General features: G+C 32.7%; 1 protein-coding gene across 1 annotated transcript in view; it reads right to left on the bottom strand.

Moving 5' to 3' along the window:
- Positions 1 to 8,187: 8,187 nt before the first annotated feature.
- LOC129216023 (myosin-M heavy chain-like) overlaps positions 8,188 to 18,672 on the bottom strand; it is a 58,838-nt gene continuing 48,353 nt past the window's right edge. Inside the window, exons 10-13 of the mRNA XM_054850166.1 lie at positions 16,447 to 16,557; positions 14,403 to 14,690; positions 13,252 to 13,353; positions 8,188 to 8,549 (exon numbers count right to left, since the gene is read on the bottom strand). Of these exons, the coding sequence (XP_054706141.1) occupies positions 8,409 to 8,549; positions 13,252 to 13,353; positions 14,403 to 14,690; positions 16,447 to 16,557 (642 nt within the window). The 3' untranslated portion in view covers positions 8,188 to 8,408. The remainder of the gene's footprint in view (positions 8,550 to 13,251; positions 13,354 to 14,402; positions 14,691 to 16,446; positions 16,558 to 18,672) is intronic.

The raw sequence follows: 18,672 nt of genomic DNA, 5'->3' as shown, positions 1-18,672 counted from the left end.
ATGAGGAAATTATTCTTAACAACTAAATATGTTTTATTTAAACAAGATTCATCAGATAGGAACACTTCTGCACTTTAATGGTGCACAGTATTAGCTAAACCTTATTTTGGGGGGAAATTGTGATTGTAATTGTCCATTTTTAAGTATTTTTATAATGCCCGGAACTTGATTGAATATTTCCGTAATGATAACACTGCTTGGCTAGTATGTCCTTTTCTGCGGTCATAACACGTAACTTAATTGCCCTGTTTTTATGAAACTGATCTAACAATGTTCATGGGTGAAATACTAGGGCCGTCTTAGAACGTGATGGGTCCCTCGACACAAACATGTATTACTGGGCCCTGTCATAAACATTACTTTTTTTACACTGCCATACCCTGACGACCCCCAGACTCGATGCGAGGTCAAAAACCTGGTGGGAGGGGTCGGGTACGAGTTTGGCAGCCCCTTAATTTTTTTTCAAACGCATGTATCAATACGAAGAGAGAGAGAGTGGACTTTAGCTTTCTGGCTTCTGGGAGTCATTAAAGTTTATTAGCAATATAAACTTAATAGAAATATTAACATTGAGTCCGAAATAGGGGGGGGGGGGGCTCCGGGAGGTCTCTCCCCCGGAAATTTTTTTGAAATTGTAGTCTTAAAAACTCAATTTTTGACAATATTTGGTGATGTTAGGGAAGTGTAAGTTCAGGGTTTCTCCTGCTGCAGTTTTTCGAAAGTGGAAATCCAAAAACCAAATTTTAAATTATCTTCTGAAAACACAGTTTCAGAAGATCTTTGGTGATTTTAAGTCGAGATCGATTCCGATGCCATCCAACAGAAAATTTTCTAATTGAAGCCTTAAAAGCCTTTTTTGGTAAAGACTAGAGCACCGGCAGTTACTCGAAAAGTTCCAAAAGCGAAATTTTTGCTGACCTTCAGTGATGTTAGGAAAAGGAATTTTCAGTAGACTCACCCCGGAAAATTTTCTAAATTGAAGTACTAAAAACGAGATTTAAAACATTCTTCATTGATGATGCCAAGAGAGAGGAAGGGACGGGGCACTTTCCCAGAAAAATTTTGATAATGTTAATTTGATAATGTTATTTTAAAAACAGTTTTAGACCATCTTTGGGAATGTTTAAAAAAATTGGAGCGGTCTGACTACTTTCCTCCAGCAAATTTTTGAAACTGGAATTCCATGTTATGGTGGGAGTGAATTCGGCTGCTCTCTTACGAAGTTATTGAAGCCCAATTGAAGAAATTGAAGCCTAAAAATTTAAATTTTATACGATCTTTGATGATATTAGGAGGAGGCGGGGGGAGGTTCTGGGGACCACCGAAATTCTTTCGACATTGGTTTTTATCAACTTATTTTCTTTTTAAACTGAGGGGCCCGAAACCGTGAGTTTGTACAGCGTACAGAATACTTCATGTTTCGTCAAAATTGTTTGAAACTCACATTTCGGCGGCCTTTGGTCTTTGATTTGGTAATCTTAATAATGTAGAGTATTTCATGCTCCTCAATGGTACTTTAAGATTGCCTCATGACCTCACGTCGACCCTTGTTGTAAGTTGCATTTTATAGCAATTTTGAATTGTCATTTATAAATAAAAGCGTCAAAGAGACCAAAAGTATTTTAACTTTTTTCAACCGCTAAGTTTTCCCTGTTTTTTTTTAAATTTATTTATTTATTTTTTATTATACCAGTAAAAATGTATTGACAGCCCCAGGACCCGTTTAACTAAAAAAGAGGTCTTGGGCCCACATTAATTTGGAGGCCCCCTGGAGACTGCAGTGTTTGATTTACATTTTTAAAGCACGAATGCACCTTTTGGAGGCTTCTTTATCTAATCACACAACTATGTATAAATCACTTATGTGCATTCATGAATCCCCTTTGGACCTCCTCATAAACGTGACCAAGTAAATTCATTACTGGCAGAATGATTAAAAATTCCCCTTTAAAGAAGTTTTTTTCCAATTAATAGGTCATAATTTTTTATTTTTTAAAAAATACATGTATTTTTCATATCGTTGCAACGCTATGCATAATTCTTTAAAAAATTTGGGGCCCCTTAGGAACGTGGGGCCCCAGGCCTAGGTCTAGTCAGCCTGTGTGTTAATCAGGCCCTGGGAAGTCCCATTTCAGAAATCCCCCTCTTCACCTCTTGGTGACGGCCCTACCTCCCTCCACAAACAAGCTTTAGGCCATGTGTAAAGAGGAGCTGAGTTGTGTTTTGCGAATTTGCTTTATTCTAAACACATGCACGCAAAATTTACATTTTGCTGTTAGTAGAAAGGCCTGAAAGACTTCGCTGTTAGTTGATCGGCCCGAAGCATGACCGGCCCACCGGGCAAACGCCCGGTTACCCGCCAGCTGTATCCGCCACTGCTTCTATACAACTAGATTAGAATTAGTTGCTTTAATTTGTTTTATATGTTTTTAAATATATACTTGGATGTTCAGATGCAATAAATTTTTAAGATACAATATAATTTTAAGACTTTTTTCTGTTTTTGATATTTTCTGACAAAGCACAATTTTATTAAAAATATAGTATTTACTTAATTTCACTTAAAACCATGTGTTTTACTGTGGTATTTACAATAGTGTCCGAAATCAAACCAACACTACCTGAAATATGTAAAAATGTACCACTTAAAGTAATTACTGTAATATGTAATACGTACACATAGTTTGAGAAACTTCAGTTTGAATACCAGATAGGCCCCCCATTTCGGGTAGCGCCCCAGGCCCCCATCCGTCTTGGTACGCCACTGCTTGACAGACTCATATAACTTGTAGTTTAAAACATTGTATGTTTCTTTTATGTTTTTAATGCTGAAGAAAAAAAGTGTTATGGATATGTTTGCTTGTAAAACTGTGGAACATTATATAATCTCGGTTAAAAAGTTACATTACATTTTTTAGGGGAAATCTTACTGCGAATGTTTGTCTGGATGTTTGTTATTCTTTCATGCGAAAACTACTGAATGGATTTTAATGAAACTTTACGATAATATTGCTTATGCATCAGAATAACAGATAGGGTAGTTTTCGTCTCGTTATGGGGAGCAAAACCCCACCATAAGGGCAATAAAACACGATTTTTACATAAATTCTCTATTGGGGGTGAAAAAATATCTGCACATATTAACATTATATGTCCATCGAAAGCTCTGATTTTTCTGCTGAAGATAGCACCTGTTCGAAATTTCTAAGTAGAATAAAAAACGAGTTACAAGCTTTTCAGTTCCATGTTCAAAGGCTTTCTTCAACATAACACAGTATTAAGTGTATCATCCCCGCCGATACTCCCAACTCCCCACCGATAGCTAAAATTGTTGTATTGTTGAGTATTTTTGCTTTTCGTCTGACGACAGTTCAATGCTTTTCTCAAGTCAAATCTTAAAGTAACATAATAAATGAACTTGGGCACAAGATTGGCAAATAATAAATGGATTGTGCTGATTATTTCCCATTTTTATATAACTTTGAAATAAGTGTTTTTTTATTTTTTTAATTTAGTTGTGTTGATTGGACACATACTCATTATCCAATCGACCAGAGGGGAATCTCGCCAAACTTTTTTGACGAAAGATTTCAATTAGTAAGGCATTTGGCAGTTTTTTCAACTCGCTTGTTTTTGAAGCTAAAGACTACGCAATACTGTTTCTCAGTTTTCAGATTGTAACCAATATCGCCTTTAAAAGAATCTTAAAAACTTTTGTCAAAATGTAAAAGAATACATCAACTAAATTAAGCCAATCCATGAACAGCACAAAAACTTCCTTTAATTTGTCTTGCCGCACAATTTCAAACAATTGCCAAATTTACTTCGTATTTTGGAAACATTTCGGATGAAAATGTTTTCGCATCATTTTATGATCACCAGGAGCATCTCAGTATTTGGCAATGATATATCTTCGATGAAAATTAGTAACAGACAGTTTTACAAAGTAGGTAAGGGGAACCTTATCCAAGGTTTCCCAAAACGATTACCACAAATTTGGTAACATTTTAAATCACAGTAAAAACCCACAATAACTGAAATTTACCAAAATAACTAAAGCAAGTATAGGAGGATTATGGGCGGCTACATTTTTAAAAAACAGTTTGTATTTCTATAGCTATATAGAGAAGGTTTTAAACTATGTTAAAAAAATGATAAATCTTTGATAACTGATAAACAAGTGAAGTTTAATTTAATATTTTGGAAAATCCTCAAATTTTTATATGCTTAAATGTCATTTTTTCGTTTCTAAAAGGATACTATTTTGTTCTTCACACTTACTGCCATTTTACTGTATGGGTAAGGAAGAAGTTCGATTTTTAATCAGTCAACGCGGTGTGTTTTGAGTTCTTTCAGTTTAATCAGAAAACGAAGGAAAATAGCGAATGTTTCTCACAATTATTGCTGACCCAGGAAGCGCCGGGTATTTTTGATAGTGTGAGATATATATTTCAGAACAGCAGTGATATTGAAATTTTGCTATAAAAGCTCTACTTCAAAGAACTGAAAACACTTCTTCAAAATGCTTCTTTATGTAAATTTAACAACCATACAAAAACCGATGCTTTCGAACTTTGAAAATACTTTTTTCGCGGTTACAAAACTCTTATATTTTCAAAACAAATAGATGGGAGCTTATGGGTATATTTTTGTACATTTGTGCAATACATTTGCTTTCTCTAAAAATGTATTCATTTTTTTATTTATTGCTTCTTGCATCTCTAAAAATCTTGCCAGTTTTGCACATAGTAGGGTAATTCTATTTTTCAAAATTATAGGTGAAAATGAAGCATAGTGTCGATTAGGACTAATCAATCTAGTATGGCTAAAAATATTGTACAATAATGCACTTTTTTTGGGATTTTTTTACTGCTGAAAATGCAGCGTAACCTAATTTATACCAATGATTCTAATCAATCGAAGAAAATTCACCTTTTGTAGTCAGGGATACATGAAAAATATTTTCTCCAGAAAACGTAGTCAATCTATATTTAGTTTCAAATGCTATCACCAGGAAAGCTTCGTGGATTAACTTTCAATGGAGGAACATTTACTTTTTCTACTTTAACTTACGATTACCAAAATTACATTGAAAATACACAATCTAAATTACAATCCTTCCAAACTCACACAGTAGAGACAAAAACAATTTTTAGAGCTCTTCATGTTGATCTTTTGTTGTTGACTTTTTGTTGTTACAACGTCAAAAGGCAGTGGGGGGCAGGTTTAGGGTCCCGTAGCAATGCATTTTTGGGGGCTCCTTAGAGATGAACAGAACTTCGGGAAATGTTCGCAGAGGTTCTCTTTGGGGCTTTCGCGATTGCGACATAGTAAATTTGCATCTGCCAAAATTAGATGTGACGTGTAACTGAGGTATTTCTAACCTTGATGTAGTACTTGTTTTCTTTCGTTTAATTTGTTGGTTTATTTGAAGATTTTTTTAAAAGTAAAATATAAAATGCATTCGTTTTTGATTGCGTAAAATAATGCTTATATGTTACGCAGAAGAAAGTATATTTATCATAATTTGAAGCAGTAATGATAATGAGCAGTAATGATAAAGCAGTGATGAACGCAGAAGTGTATGACTTGTGCATTAGTACTTCAATAAATGAAATTAAAATAAAAAGTGTTAACATCTGTACTAGAATGTGAAAAGCATTGGCAAAAAAATCATAAAACCACAAATATGTTAGCAATCTTTATTTTTGCCTTAAGTTCTACAGTTCTCAGTAGTAACTTAACAAATCTTCAGTCCGTCGGTAAAAATCAAAGACTAGATTCGACGGAGGGTAGATATAATTACAACTGACAACGTTGACAATTCTCTACAAGGATTAATACATTACTGTGATACTTTTGTTACATGCATTTGAAATTCAATTCTACAAGAGCATTCAACATAATATGAATATAACCTTTACTCACTCAGTAATAAATATTATTTTCAAGTATGACTTGATTTTTTTCATAAAAACTTTACATGACGTGTAATGTTTAATAAAAGTAGAGAGTGTACTTACATTTGATTTCAATATTTAATTTTAAAACCTTATTTAGCTTTTTGTTCCTGTAAATAAAAAACTTTTGTTTTTCTAGTACTTGTTAAAATACACTAGGGTAGTTTATGTTAACGCGTGTAAGATTTACAAGCCGTTGATTCTCAAAATTTCGAAGTCATTGGGACCGAGAAAAATATTTGAGACAGCTAAAGTTTTAAGTACCGAAAAGTTAAGTACTATTCTTATTCGAAGAATATTCTGTATTTAAAAAAAAAAAACTTTCTAGGATAATGCAAAAAAAAAAAAGCTGTTTTTTAGAGTTTCGTTTTTATATTTCAACTAATCAAACAATTCCAGAAAAATAAAAATATTATATTTTATACATAAAACAAAAGAAAAATTTTGTAACTTTGAAGGTCAAATAAATACCGTTCTGTTAACATCAGAAAAAATGTATTAAAATAAATAAAAAAGATGGTAGTACTAAATTTTAAGCTAAGTAAAATGAGCTTCAAGTTAGAAACAACGTATTTCAAGATCAATTTCAAGATGCCCGGGGAAAAAATAAGAGCATGAAACTTACTATCTTAAAGATATATCAAATATATTGTTCATAAAAATTGCTCATAAATAAGTCAACTGGCGCGAATTTTTTCTCCGACTCCCAAAACCAATAGAAAATAGCAATTTTTCAGACGCGTAACACTTAACGAATGCACACATACAAGATTAAACTACATTGTTTAATAGTTGAAGATGTTTCTTAAAATAAAGTTATGTTAAATGCTGAACTATCTACATAGTATTACAAATTTAAAGGTGTTGCTTCTTCTCAGAAGGTCACGAAATTAGATGAAATTATATACAAATGGAATGACCAAATGAGTTGAAGCAATGAATGAAAACCGACATTTTTTTCTGGTGAAAATAACATCCACATCTGTAATTAAAAACAAAAAAATCCTATTGAACTATTTTCAGTTGGAAAACAAAGTGATTTTTTTTCTCCGCAGTAGTATGAGATCAATATTTTTGTTTTCATGGCTCATTTCATGAATGAACTTACTATGTTCTTCAGATTATGTTTTTTTAAGGCTGTGAACTTGAATCATACGTCCTATAGCGTTTACGGTCATTTGAATTCAGTAGATCCACTAGCGCAAACTGAATTTTCCGGCTTGGTTAGGGAGAAGGATTCACAACTTAATACATAATTCTTACATGTATGTATTTTAACACACTTGTTTTAACACAATATAGCTTAAAATGAAGGGTTCTAGAAAGATTCTGCAGGATTTAAAATTTTCTGAAGTAGAACAACATTTTGTTTCTCACAGAAGGCTTGCGCTTTATGATGTTGTGGCATGGTTGCAAGTTTGCTATCTTCGTCACTATTACAAGAGACAAAACCTTTGTTTTTTTGCTCAATAATAAAATGGCGAGTAAAAATGTCATGTGAAGATTCTTAACTTCCTGAAACCTTCTCTTGTATTATTCAAGTAATCTGTTGCTCAATATTAAACAATTTTTACAAATTGTTTTACGTATTCAGCAAATAGTGTTGAGAACACGTTTCTTAAAGACCACAACATTGATTATGAATTTAGTGTCACATTTGTTACAGCTAAGCCCTAAATCGCAGCTTAAGTGGCGACACGTCCTCCATCTTGGGGCTGAATGCAGTCTTCTTATGTCTGCTATAATGAAGTATCGTGTTTTGCTTTTCGATTGCAATAATTCGTCATAGTGGATAACCATGGAGTTAATACGAAACCACAATCAAGAAGCAAAATAAGCTACTTCCCCATATCAGACATAGGATGAAAGCATGGTTTAGCCCCAAAATGGCGGACGCGTCGGTGCTTATTCTACGATTCGGGACTTTAGTTAAAGCAACTCTACGTTAGATGGTAGGCAATCAGTCAACTGGATAGAAAATGCACACTGAGTCAAATCAGAATACAGGAGCATTTTAGATTTCAATATTGATAATTGTAACATCACATATATGAAAGCCCTCAAAGTTCACTTCTACAGAACATAATCTGACATTGAGGCATCGTTATGACGCACAGAAATCGAGATGCTATTACATGAAATAGTTTGTAAGTAATATTAGGAAGAACGGAAGTAATTCCAATGAGAATTTTGAACCCAAAGCTAGCTTGACAAAAGTTCTCGAATATCAGTTGTAAAAAAAATGATTGGAAGATTTTTAATATTGAAACAAATATAGATTCCATACATTTGCAATGCTAGAACAAATATCAAAGCGCTTACATAACATGTTAAGTCACGATTGCTAACAATGTTTCTTTGAAAAGTCATAGAATGCAAGCAAGGTATTTAAATATAAATGAAGAGCTTTTCCCTACAATTGATGTACTTAGGGTCAAGGTTTTTGACTCATAAGTGACGATGATGATGGATCATGCCATTGATCATGATGTTTGCCAAAGCATTCCGCCTTCTTTTCCAAGTGCCCAAGTCTTTTGCATGATATTTTAGCTGTTTCAGCCATTCCGTCGTGTCCGTCTTGCATTCAGCCTGAAAAAAATGGAAGTTTCGAAACTTAATTAAAATTTCAAGCAGTGATAATTAAACTTAATTTAATAAACTTAAATGGTAATAGCTTCTAAAACCTTTTAGGTAACATTTACATTACCGAAGAAGTTTTAAATATCGTTTGAAAATTCTTTTGTTAGCTATCATTTTCCTTCTTCCTTTAAAAAAGGAAGAAGTCATAATTTCGAAGAAGTCATAATTTTCGAACATACATGCTTTAAAAAAAGCATGTATGTTCGAAAATTATGACTTCTTTTACGATTACAGTAGAACAACAAACATCCGAACGTCAAAAATTCGAACGCACTCCCAAGAAGTTTTAATAATTTTTCCTTAATGTTAAGATGTATGTTATAAGAATTACGTAAGCAGTGAGTTAATTTTCGGGAAATGTTGTAAAAATGTATTTCCATATTGTAGCGTTATGTAAATACATTTTGTATAAGCCACTTTATTTGATTAGGGTTGGTTGTTTGGAAGTGAACCACTGGGATTAGTAGGTCACCCAATCCCCTCTAAAACTGAAATATGCAAAGAACTTTTATACTTTTTTACACTGATCATGTCACATTTCATCACATGATTGTGTTTGGATATGTTTGGGATTTAAAGAACTTTTTCTATGTCATAGAACTTGTGTACGTAGAACAAGAAGTATTTTTTAGAGAGTACAAGCAATATTTTTAAAAGAAGTTTTTCCAGATTAGTTTTTATTACTGTTTTATGTTCATTCAACTTTTCTGTAGGGGTCCCCATAAATTTTTTCTATAAAGAGTAAGTGGGTCCCCTCACTGTGGGGTAAGTGGAACCCCACACAATAGCGACGATTTTAAAACAAAAAGGAACTTTGATAAAACATTTCTATGAATGAAAGAAAAGACAGTAACTATATAAAAATTTGGAAGTAATTGATAGCTCAGTTGAAGAAACTAAAAGCTGGGGATGATATCTTTGTGAAATTTGCATCAAAGGAAATATACAGCATTATGAAGCTCTAAGTTTGTAAATTAAGGGTGCCGATGAAAAAAAAAAAACTTCTAAATTTGACAGAAGGAATTAAGTAACGGTACTTCTTATTAGCCTGATACATATGATGTTGGAATTATTACTGAGGTTGGAAGTGATAATGATTCTCCCTCTTAGCGAACTTTAAATTGACGTTTCGTTTTTTAGTATTTCCAATGTCTTTTTCAACTTATAATTTTGGCAAACTTACTAAAATTGATCTTAACCAATTGTATTACGTTTATTCAACACTGCTTTATATGTAAAAGTAAAATATATGCCAACATACATTCAATAAATTTCATAGATTTAACTGTTTTGTTTTGCTTTATAATCTTCCGACATACAGATTTAAAAGTAAGTAGATATCTTATAAATTAACGCGTTTGAAAAATATTTTCTATTAAAAATGCATATTTCATCAAAGAAGACCCATTTATCCCCCTTTATATATATGGTTGCTTTAAATTTAAATCAAAGGTGGGTTGCCCAGTTACTCCTTCGTATGGGGTAAGTGGGACACCAATCTGATTTTTTAAAATATACAATCGTTAGGAATATTTAAAACATTTTTTCCCAAAATAATGATAAACTCTTGTTCATTAGTAATGTCCCAAATAAAATAAATCAATAAGTTTGAATTTTTTTGTTTCAAAACTTTTGTATAACACTTCAAAAACGAACTTTTCTAAAAAGAGGTCCGCCACTTACCCCATCCAACCCTAAGTGGCATTAACATTTTCCTAAATGGCATTTTCTTCGCTATTTTCGAAAATCCAAGCAATTGGAAAATACGAACTACCTGTGGTAAGATTTGGTTCGGAATTTCGATATTCTTCTGCATGTTAAAAAACGCTACGTTATGACTGCCTGTATTGTTCATTTTAACATTTAATTTTAGCTTTTCATTATCTAATACTACTGTTCTCTATACAGCATCATTTACCACATCAAAACATGTTTTAATAATTGTACACTTTCAAAAGATTATCAATAAGTGTTTCCAACACCTAAATATCGCTAACTAGCATTCCCATCCCTTAGGATTCATTAAAATCTCTTAATATTTGTTATAAAGTTTTAAAACCCAAAACGTGCTGAAGAAAGAACTTTGGCGTTCCTTAAAACATTATTGCATTTTACACTGTTTAAAGTTGATTAACTACTTAATTAAAAAAAATAGTAACAAAGTTTTCCGTCCGTCTAAGTTTACTAGCAAACTTTTCAATATTTAAGAAGAGCTTTAGCACTCCTTAAAACATTAATGCATTTTACACTGCTTAAAGTTCAGCAACTACTTGATTTTTCAAAAAAAAAAAAAAAAAAAGGGTAACAAACCTTCCGTTTATCAAAGATAAGTAGCAAACTTTTCCATCCTTGTAATGAATAATACTTACCGCAAACTTCACAAATCAAACTTCGTTTTCCGAAAAATTTGCTTTAACTAAGGTACTCTTAATTGAAATACATACGAAAAAGTTCCATTCATGTTGTAAATTTTAGGCATTATTATCATACATGTACGAATTAACATTTCAAAAAAAGTTTAGTGATGTTAGTACCAGTCCTATTTTTTGTCAAATCTTTTAGAGTAATGGACCATGGGCCAATTTCCGTTTCCCTGGTGACAATTTCTTTGTTTTAGCAGCTGTTAGTAATTTCACCGCTGTCTTCACGTGAAAACAACTTTTTAACTAACTAACCTGCTTTGCTAACTGCGGTATGAATATTTAAGTAGTTTTTTGACAATGCTTGCACAATTGCATTCTAAATTTTTTTTTGTTCCATCAAAAATTCTTTATTTTTGCAATTTTGTCCTAAGGTGGGGCTTTTGTGAAGAGTTCCTATAACCTCTTCAGAATATGAATATTAATGTAAGGGATTATAAATTTTAGAAAAATTTGCAAACATTTGTAATTATTATTTTTCTGTAGTCATTTCATAAATTTATTGTAAATTATTTTTAAAAATTACTTATTTATTTTTTCTTTTTATTTATTTTATTATTATCATTATTATTATTATTATTATTATTATTATTATTTTTTGTTACTTAATATTTGATCAAGAGTTCAGTGTTATGGAGCAGCTTCAGAAAATAAAAAGGCACAAAATATTTTAAGTTAATTAAAAAACTTAAGCTTAAAATCATTTTAAATACATTATCATAACTTGTATGTAGCTTAAAAGCAGTATAGGAAACGAAACATCTTTACAAAATAACTTGAATTTGTGCTTGCAATTGTTTCTAAATTTCTCCAAACTGTAGTGTTCCTTCGAGGCAAGAAAAATAAACACCACAACTTTTTTTTTAAATTTTGTAATTGAAATTATTTATTTTAGAATTTTGTGCTAGAGAGGTTAGGAAGAGTTGAAAAGCGTATACTATATTAACGCAGCTTATTTCTTTTCTTCACGTAATTCGAGTTGGCTTTTCAATCATTTGGGTGTTCATAAATTGATTCTTCAAATGACTGTTAGCAAGTATTCATTGTCAATTGTTTTTTGATAATTTGATTCACCATTTTACTGGTCGGTAAGTTTAAAGCAGATTTCCACGTTAACTTTTAAAATTTTATCAGATGAGAGTGTTTGAAGTCTTTAGGAGGGGCACAGCCAGAAGGATTAATGCACCCCAAAATGAACTCCCCCCCTTCTCTTAAGGGAAAATTCCACTTACGCCATAAAGCTTCGTATCAAGCATATACGTTTTTAATTCACTATTTCGTTTATTACTTCCTTTTACACAAAAAGGAAGTATTGTACTCGCGAACAAATTTTCATTTAAAAATCGACCTTAATTTCCATTTTGCTTACCCCCGAATGAATGTTGAGTTTTTTTTTTTTTTTTTTTTTTGTGACCCGACCACACGTGCATATGTACTTAAGAACGTATAGACGCCCGAAATATTCATTTTGACGATTCCTGAGTTAATTACAACAAGTTTTCTCGTGACGTCTGTATGTACGTATGTATGAATGTGCATATGTGCGTATGTATGTCGCATAACTTAAGAACGGTATGTCCTAGAAAGTTTAAATTTGGTACGTAGATTCCTAGTGGGGTATAGTTGTGCACTTCCTCTTTTGGTTGCATTCGAATGTTTCAAAAGGGGTCTTTTAGACCTTTTTTGGGGGAAATCATTATTTATTTCGATGCAAACTCAAGTGGTATTATAATTTGGTGGATACTTAGCGATGTATCGCCAGGCTTTTGGTCGCCAAGTTTTGTGGGCAACTTGGCGACAAATTTGGCAATTTTTTTTAAAAATCTGGTTTCAATTTGGCCATTGTTGGTGACATTTAGAGAGTTTACTATTGAATCACATTAAAATTGCCAATAATGGAGAAATAACATTAAATTGGTGTAAAAGGAAGTCATGTGATGCACACGTCAGCTCGTTTATTTCTGCAGAAGCTAAGCAGATTTACACACATAGAGGACTGCGTATAAATAGCCTTGCCTCCGGACACACACAGGAGAGGTTTACAACACAAGAGAAGGAAATAACACTCAGGGCACGGGCGGGAATCGAACCCACGCCTACAGCTTAGAAGACGAAAATTCTGACTCTGTTATGTAGCACAGAGGTTCTTTTTAGTTCACTACCATTCCTTTTACACTAATTTCATCTTTGTAGGTTTTATGCAGTTGAAATCTAAAAACCTATATTATTACCTTCAGAAATACGGACTCTTTGGTGGTATATTCCTGGATTTCAATGATATCTTCATCTTCCAGTTCAGAACTAATGACGCAAAATCCCAAGTGTAGAGGATCCTGTGCATTGAATATCAAAAGTCACTAAGTAAAGTCAATAGCAAAAGAATGGACCATCATATTAATAATAAGATCAATAATGCATACAGTTGCAGTGTCATTGATACTGATCATAAGTATGGATAAAAAACAATCACGGATTACATCAAAATTATAAATTATGCGAATACTAACCATTTTAGAACGTTTTTGCACGCATGCAATTTGATTCTGAGAGAACTTGTCCCTACGTTATTTATTTATTTATTTTTCAATTCTTGACATTGTGTTTTATTTATAAAAAGATGTTTTAAAACTAAATTATTATTCTTTAAGTTCAGTTCTCAATAAATGATATCCATCTTTATCTTCTTTACTAATAATAAAGCTGAAGGGCTATGTCTCTGGATCTCTGTCTGGATGTCTGTTACGCACATAGCGCCTAGACCGTTCGACCGATTTTCATGAGATTCGGCACAAATTAGTTCGTAGCACAAGGGGAGCACCTCGAAGCAATTTTTCAAAAATTCAATTTTGTTCTTTTTTTGTTTCAATTTTAAGCCACCATTGGTGGAATTAATTCCTCTGCAGCAATACCTAGCAAATTAGAATAACATGGACGAGTAAATTACCATAGCATAGACGAGCAAATTAATATAGCATATTGGCGAGAAATGCATCCATTATTTGTAAATGTACAGGCGAACCAAATGATCTTTTAATTTTCTACTAAGGGCAAAGCTGTGCGGGTACCGCTAGTTCAAAATAATTCTTTTAAACTTTGATACGTTTGAGGTTGAGGTAAAAAATATGCATTCATGAGTAATTCAGCACAAACGTGCCAAAAATTAGGTATTTCGTGCATATTTTCATGTAATGCAACTTGTATACGTATTATACTTACATGTTAATTCATCCTAGGACACTAATGTCAGTGAAATAAGATATAAAATAGCATTAATATATTAAGAAATAATAACATGTAACATATACATGTAAAGATAATTAAAAAAAAAGTTATTGCTTTTGACAGTTCAAATAAAATCACTTTCAAAACAAGGAATACCCACCCTGGCAAGACTATATTTGCCTCCCTTTTCCTTGACCAGAAGCAGGGTAGCGTCCTCTATACCTGTGTCTCTGGGAAACAAAACGGCGTCTTCCCTTGCCAAATCTGGACGATACTGGCCATTAGGTCTGCCCTTCGTGGCCAAAAGGGCGTGAGTAGAAGTAAATCGAACGGCTCCACGACCTCTCCGTGTTGATTTTCCAACTTCAACGGCGCCACTGAAAGACAGTTTCCCAGCCATTGCAAATCGTATGTCTTCTTTACTCCACCCCAGGACTTCTATCGCCATCTGCAGAAAAAAGGAAGCTACTGTAACACACTTATGAAGACTAATCCACCCGAATTTGTGATATTCAAATGATTCGTATTTTTTCTTTTTGTTTACTAGATTATTTTCAGCAAAAGTTTTTGAACAATCGAAAGTAGTAATGAACATGAATGAAAGCCCAAGTTCCCAGATAGCAGAACAGGTCACAGTAAAGTTATTTAAACATCACTGCGAGTCACAATGGTCGAAGAATTGTGAGATCTTACAGGAGGTCAAAAACTTTCAGGTCACTATTAGTCACTTACTGAAAACAAGAGTTTAAATGGTCCACCCGGTAAATTTGAACTTTCCGGAATCTGATCAGGGCTCACCGAATTCCTGAGGCTCTACTGCAAAAAACATCAATAGAAAAAAAATTACTCGTTTCTTGCGTATAGCTTCTTAAGATGAAACGTATTGCACAGTTTCTGTTTGCAGTTTGAGGAATCACGTTTAAAATTGAATAAAATTATCTTTACTAGATGATTACAGTTTAATTTGTTTTTAACTTTGACAGTGATACAACAACTAAAATGCTAAAGTATTTTAGATGGTTATCTTTATTTTAAGAAATGTTGATCATGGTATTGAAGGCGATATTATTTTCCGTTCTAATGCGAGAAAGAGGAAGAAAAGTATTATTTGAGGGAACCAAGTTTTAGAAACTTAACTTTTTAATGTACCATTCCCTTCTTTCGAGAAGAAACTGGATATCTTTTCTCTGTAACCACGGAACTCACTGTGTTATGCAGGATCGAGAATCTTCACTTCACAGATTACTTTATTTGTTTCAATAATACAGATATACAGAGGGGTGCCCAACTAAATAGGGGAGGGGGTGCTCATCGCACCGACTGCGCCATCAAAATTTTTATGGAGTATTTTTAGGGCTATTTTTTAGGGAGGGGTGCTCTTACACTTTATGGAGGTTTTAGTGATATTGGGGGAGGGAGAGGAGAAGGTGCGCCATTTCCTTTGGTGCACTGTATACAGGGGTGCCCTTGGGATGGGCGTCCTTGAATGCATATTGCATTGCCAGAGGAAAGTAAGGAAAAACCACATAGCCGGTGCAAACCAACCCCTCTCATTTTTGCGTAATACGTGCTACTATGTTCTGAAAAGAATACATCAGTTATTAAAGTAAGTGCTTTATAAAGCAGTTGAAGCTGTATTTAGAGTCTGTCGACTAATTAGTTTAAGTGTAAAAAACTTCCGTCAACTTTTTGTCTGATTTTAGGGTGATTCTATTTGATAGAAGAAAGGCTAATACTTCTGAGAGGAGTACTATCGAGGGCACGTAAAGGGCAGTAACTGCAAATTTTTCATTCTTTTCATCTGTTGTACGTTATATTTAGTGTACAAGCTCGCTTATTTGGTTTCCGCTGAAAAAAAGGCTCGAAAAAAAGTCTAATTTCAACATTTTCCTATTGTCAGTACTGAATCCACCGCACATTTCTTCAAATGTCTCGAAAACTCATTTCTGCAGATACTGCCGTTTACCTTCACACGGTAAAATATGTAAATATATGAATTATGATAGTCAATTTTTATCGTAGAAATACCTCTAAAAAGTCTTATAATTTCGCTCCAAAACTTAAATGTGGTAAATGTGGTTTAACTAAACTTTAAACCACTTTCTCGTACATTTTATTTTCAAGGCAAACTTGTTTTGCCTCACACTATTAAGAGACTACTTTTAAAGTTCTTGAAAAGTTTACCATATTCAAAATTCACCTACTTTCCGTAACTGTATGCTTCCGATTTCAGATACGTTGACAGACCTCCTATGTGTTGCAGAAATATTTGATATTCTCCTCCAGATTTTAGTTCCAGTGATGCCTTTAGTTTGCTGCAAAGAAAAGAAAAAAAAAATATTATTTTTCAAATACTTGTAAAAGAAAGTGCTATAATTTTAGCGTGATTTAATTTTTCTCAGTATGGAGTGAATCTACAATTTGGACTTCCACCACGAAGTTAAAATGTTTTTACACATATGCTGATTAACTTGTATATGGATGGCGTAAATTGCATGTATTTTGTTTCATTCTGTAAAAAAAGTTTCCTGAGGACTCACATATGTTTAAATCTTAAATTCCGAAGAGAAGATTGAACAGGAAAATAATTCATTGTAAAATAAAAAATGTGAAATAACATGTGTAAAAGCTAAGCTTACAGTTGAATATCAAGTTGGAGAAGTACTTATTTTTACAGCCATATTCTTAATTTCATCGTTAAAATTAAGATTGCCAGATACATTTTCCTCTAAAATGAACTTGCATTGAGTAGTTTATCTTGATTTCTTATTTTATTATTAAATTCTTAATGCATGAATGTTGAAATTACATTTTACACTTAATTAAAATAAATAAGTAAACATAAGACTTCTAAAAAAGTGATGTTTCAAACAACAAATTATAGGTTTATTTCCCTTAAGTTTCATTTGTAGCATAAAAGAAACGATTTTCATTAAATAAATCATGGAACAGAAAACCGAAATACCAAAACTGAAATCTAAAGTGTCCAGTTCATACACAAACATGAAAAAAATAAAATTAAAATAAATAAATTAAATTAAAATAAATAAATAAAATAAAATAAAAATTAATAAAATAAAATAAAATAAATATAAATAAGATAAAGTAAAATTTTACTGTGACTGCCGTAAAAAATTGACGATTTTATCTGAAATCCATCTTTTTCAAAAAGAAAAGCTGTTAAAGATTTGGATAAAAAATAGAAAGGTTTATTATCCGTCTAGAGAAAGGGAGGGAGGTGGTGGGAATGATTGATTGTAACATGGAAAAAATCCACTTCCTTCATTTGCAAAATGACCAAGCTCTAAACGGTAAATAAAATAGTGAATGTAAAAATACTTATAAGTAACTTATTAATTTTAGGTGAAAAACATTCAGGGTTTTTTTCTTTTCTTGAATAAATTATTAAAATAAACAAAACGGCTTACTTTGAAAAACCAAGACGAATAAAACAAAAGCATAAATGTATGCGGATGGCAAAGGAAAACTTTTCAACAGAAAAATTCGTTGCACCGAAAATTGTAAACCCAAAACTATTAATTGCACTATCATTGGTAATATACTTTTATTACGACATTTATCGCATTATTTACGTTTTACAAGATCAGTTAGAAAAGGTTACATAATTATTTACGATTATTAAATTAATTGCAACGTACTTACATCTTTGTAATCACAAATAGTGAGCATTAGAATGCAACAAGATGTTGAATCTCTATAACAGCAATTCAAATTTAGCGCCTCAGCGGAACGCCGCGCTCATTGCCAACTAAACCTTTCCACCGTTTTCGTAGTGTTGCGGTTCGCTGCCGTAGCGAATATGAACAAATCAGTTACATTTGGCACGCCAGCAACTTCCATTTGTGCGGGCGGAAGTGTATTCAACAGATTCCATTCGAATGTCCCTGGGACGAGCAGACGACTCGGTTGAATACGTCATCCTGACAATCTGGCAACTTTGAGGAATATTGTTGATGTTGATTTTTCTCTTCCCTTGCGATGCTTGAAAATGAGGTTGTTGCTATGAAAGGATACTTGACATTCTGACTTTAGGTCAACAATATCCTGCTATAATAGGATATTCTTTGCTAGATATAATTATATCACAACGGTAATGCCAACTGTTTTTCGTATATTTTTAGTACCAAACCAAATAAAAGCCAAACTTCAAGAATATTCTAGAATTTCGGATTTTTTTTTTTTTTACAAATGATTACTTTACAGTAATTTGCAGTTTGAAACATTTTTTAAAGAAAGCGCTAAAATAACAATCAGGGATGTTCCCATAAGATGTTCTCCATGTACGCCGAATACTCTCAAACATTTTTTAGACACATAGCATGTACCCTCGAGCTTCAAAAATTTTCATTTTATGACATTGTATATGATCGCATGCACATATTGTGCGTAATGTATTACTGGAGTATACT

This window comes from Uloborus diversus, chromosome 2 (genome assembly GCF_026930045.1).
Source record: "Uloborus diversus isolate 005 chromosome 2, Udiv.v.3.1, whole genome shotgun sequence".
Taxonomy (NCBI): domain Eukaryota; kingdom Metazoa; phylum Arthropoda; class Arachnida; order Araneae; family Uloboridae; genus Uloborus; species Uloborus diversus.
This window is presented reverse-complemented; position numbering and strand designations above follow the sequence as displayed.